The sequence below is a fragment of the Montipora foliosa genome, chromosome 10 (genome assembly GCF_036669935.1).
Source record: "Montipora foliosa isolate CH-2021 chromosome 10, ASM3666993v2, whole genome shotgun sequence".
NCBI lineage: Eukaryota > Metazoa > Cnidaria > Anthozoa > Scleractinia > Acroporidae > Montipora > Montipora foliosa.
This window is the reverse complement of record NC_090878.1, coordinates 24,807,613-24,810,112: the sequence shown is the minus strand read 5'-3', so window position 1 is coordinate 24,810,112 and position 2,500 is coordinate 24,807,613. Positions and strand designations below refer to the sequence as shown.

At 39.6% G+C, this 2,500-nt stretch overlaps 1 protein-coding gene across 2 annotated transcripts in view; it reads left to right on the top strand.

The window, feature by feature from the left end:
• The window catches only part of LOC137972453 (E3 ubiquitin-protein ligase RNF170-like), a 7,368-nt gene that overhangs the window by 73 nt on the left and 4,795 nt on the right, over positions 1-2,500 (top strand). For both annotated transcript variants that reach the window (XM_068819199.1, XM_068819198.1), the window contains exons 1-2: positions 1-328; positions 1,248-1,321. The exon at positions 1-328 is cut by the window's left edge. In XM_068819199.1, coding sequence (XP_068675300.1) covers positions 1-328; positions 1,248-1,321 — 402 coding nt within the window. The remainder of the gene's footprint in view (positions 329-1,247; positions 1,322-2,500) is intronic.

Sequence of the window (2,500 nt, the reverse complement as noted above, 5' to 3'; positions counted from 1 at the left end):
TTTCACTCCCAAGGAACCATAGTCGAAGGTGTTGGCGATGAAGTGTTGATTGGTTTAGCATCAACATTAGGATTAATAGCTTTGGTGAGTATTCTCTACAATTCGCAAGGAGGTCCGAGGAATATTCATCCGTCCCAGGAAGAACACGTCCAAATTGTGCGGGATAGGTTGGGTGTAGGACGTGAAGACGGAAGCAATCCCACTGCTTCGGAAGGTCCTGTACTTCCTGATCCTCCACCAGTTACGTATTCTAGTGATCAGAGATGTCCTGTTTGTCTCACAGAAACTAAATTCCATACGACAACGAACTGTGGACATGTCTATTGTGGTAGGTACAGGCGGATCCATTTTCTGAGATCACTGTATATGCCCAGATATCGATATGATCACCATCAATGCAGGCCCAAGCTAATAGTACTCATCGGGCCTTGGATTTTGAAATTAATTTAATTTCGTGTGAATGCTTAAAAAAGTCAAGGCCTGCTCCATAGATGTAATCCACGCATCCCGTATGTTTGCCTTCCTAATATTCCTATCAGTCCTGAAATAAAGAATTAAACGTGTCATCGGTATCCGGTCGTTTCGTTCCATTGCAATTTAAGTCTCATTTCCTTATCTTGTCATGAGCGCTCCAGTTAAAGCACGGTGAATAAGTGAACTCCACTTAGCTGTACTTAAACAATGTCATTGATTAACCGTGCCAGACATATCCACCTTAACATGACACTGCATGTGACAAAAACTTTTCGTCTTCTTTGAACACCATCATTATCAATTATTTTAATCATACATTGTACACCGGTAACCGGAAATTTTGTGGACTTATAACTTGACAAAGTAATCCAGGGAGTCCAGTTTCCAGTGTGTGGGAGAGAGAGAGAGGGAGATGTTTAGGATTAGGGTCTCACATCCCAGATCTACATTGTATCCCATGCTCTTCCAATATGGCATCTAATGTTTTGAAATAACAACAACATTTACCACCTGCAAGCAGGCTACTTTGGAGTGACAGATTCACCTATAGGAGGTTTCCATGTGACGTCATAGCCGCCATGCTGGTGGACGAAAACAAAAGATCTCTTTTTAGCTTCTTTTGTTTGTCCACCAGAAGTCGAGCATTTCTCTATTGTTATTGGTGTCCTTAGAGGTGGGTTGAAAACATCCTATTTGCACATCCTCAACCAGTGAGCACTGTTATGCTGTTTACCATGTGTTGATACATATTACTTAAATTTTAATTGTTTCAGCTCCTTGCATTGTAACTTACTGGAGGTATGGAAGGTGGCTTGGAGCTGTCAACTGTCCTGTCTGCAGGCAACAGGTCAGTACTGGAATGTAGATAAAACTATTTCACATATATAATGGCTGCCTTGGTTCTCTCCTCCACATTCATAGTCAGAAAGAAGTCAAGCTTTCTTAAAATGAAGCTATTTGTGATCTTTATGGGGAAAAAAGACTTGCTTGCATCACTTTGATCACAGGAAAAACCTAGTTCAAAATAGGTTTTCTCTGATTAAAGTGATATTAAGTAATACTTTCTTGGCTTCAATAAGCGAAGTTTTGCAGAGGACTTGCTTACATGTTCAAGAAAACACACAAAGATACTAATGCAATTATAATGAGACTTATAGGTTTTGCTCTGTCTAACGCCAGACAATTTTACTCGTCAATGGGGAACCCCACAGGAGTGAAAGGGTTAAGGACGTTTGTGCCCAACAGGTTCCCACATTCAGATTTTTTTTTTAAACTTGCCACGCAGAAAGGTAATGATCTACTTTTGCCAAAATTGCGATCAGGAGGTGCACTTTTAGAAGATTGCATCATTTTAAGACGATCTTAGCTTACAACTGTCAGCAATAAAAAAGCTACATTAGTGAAATTTAGATCAGGTAAACGTACTCAATTCAACATAACTAATATAGCTAAATAAACGTTTGCAGCTGATGTCTTTTTCTGTGGTGAAATAGACCTTCAAAAACGATACATATTAGTCTAAGAAAGAAAACTTCAGTTGCACGAAAGCATAAAAGGGGAAATATTTGTAACTTCTCACATACAGATATTTTTTGTTTTTTGTTAAAATGGACAAAATCATGAAAGGAAGTGATCTACTGGAAGAAAAATGGGAGTCACCGAGCATTCAAGAGAGAAAAGTTCTTAAGACGATTGTTTATTCGCACTGTCACATCATTGCGTGACATTTCCGAGAAGACCTGGGTCCACAGCTATCCCATGATGCCACACGCATCCAATTTCCATTCTTGTGAAAATGTTTGTGCCTTTAGCATAGTGTTTACCTTTGTGGTCTGCGATGCATGACGTGTGCGTGACATGGGCGAAAAGATGTGCAGTAGCAATGGGCGTGAACGTCTTTAAGGAATTTACTGTGTCTTTGATCAAAAACAACTTGGTGCCAAACCAAAGACAACTTTAAATACAATGGCCGATACTTCACCTCATAGTTATTATGATTTCCTTTTGCCTCAAGAAGTCACTTCTA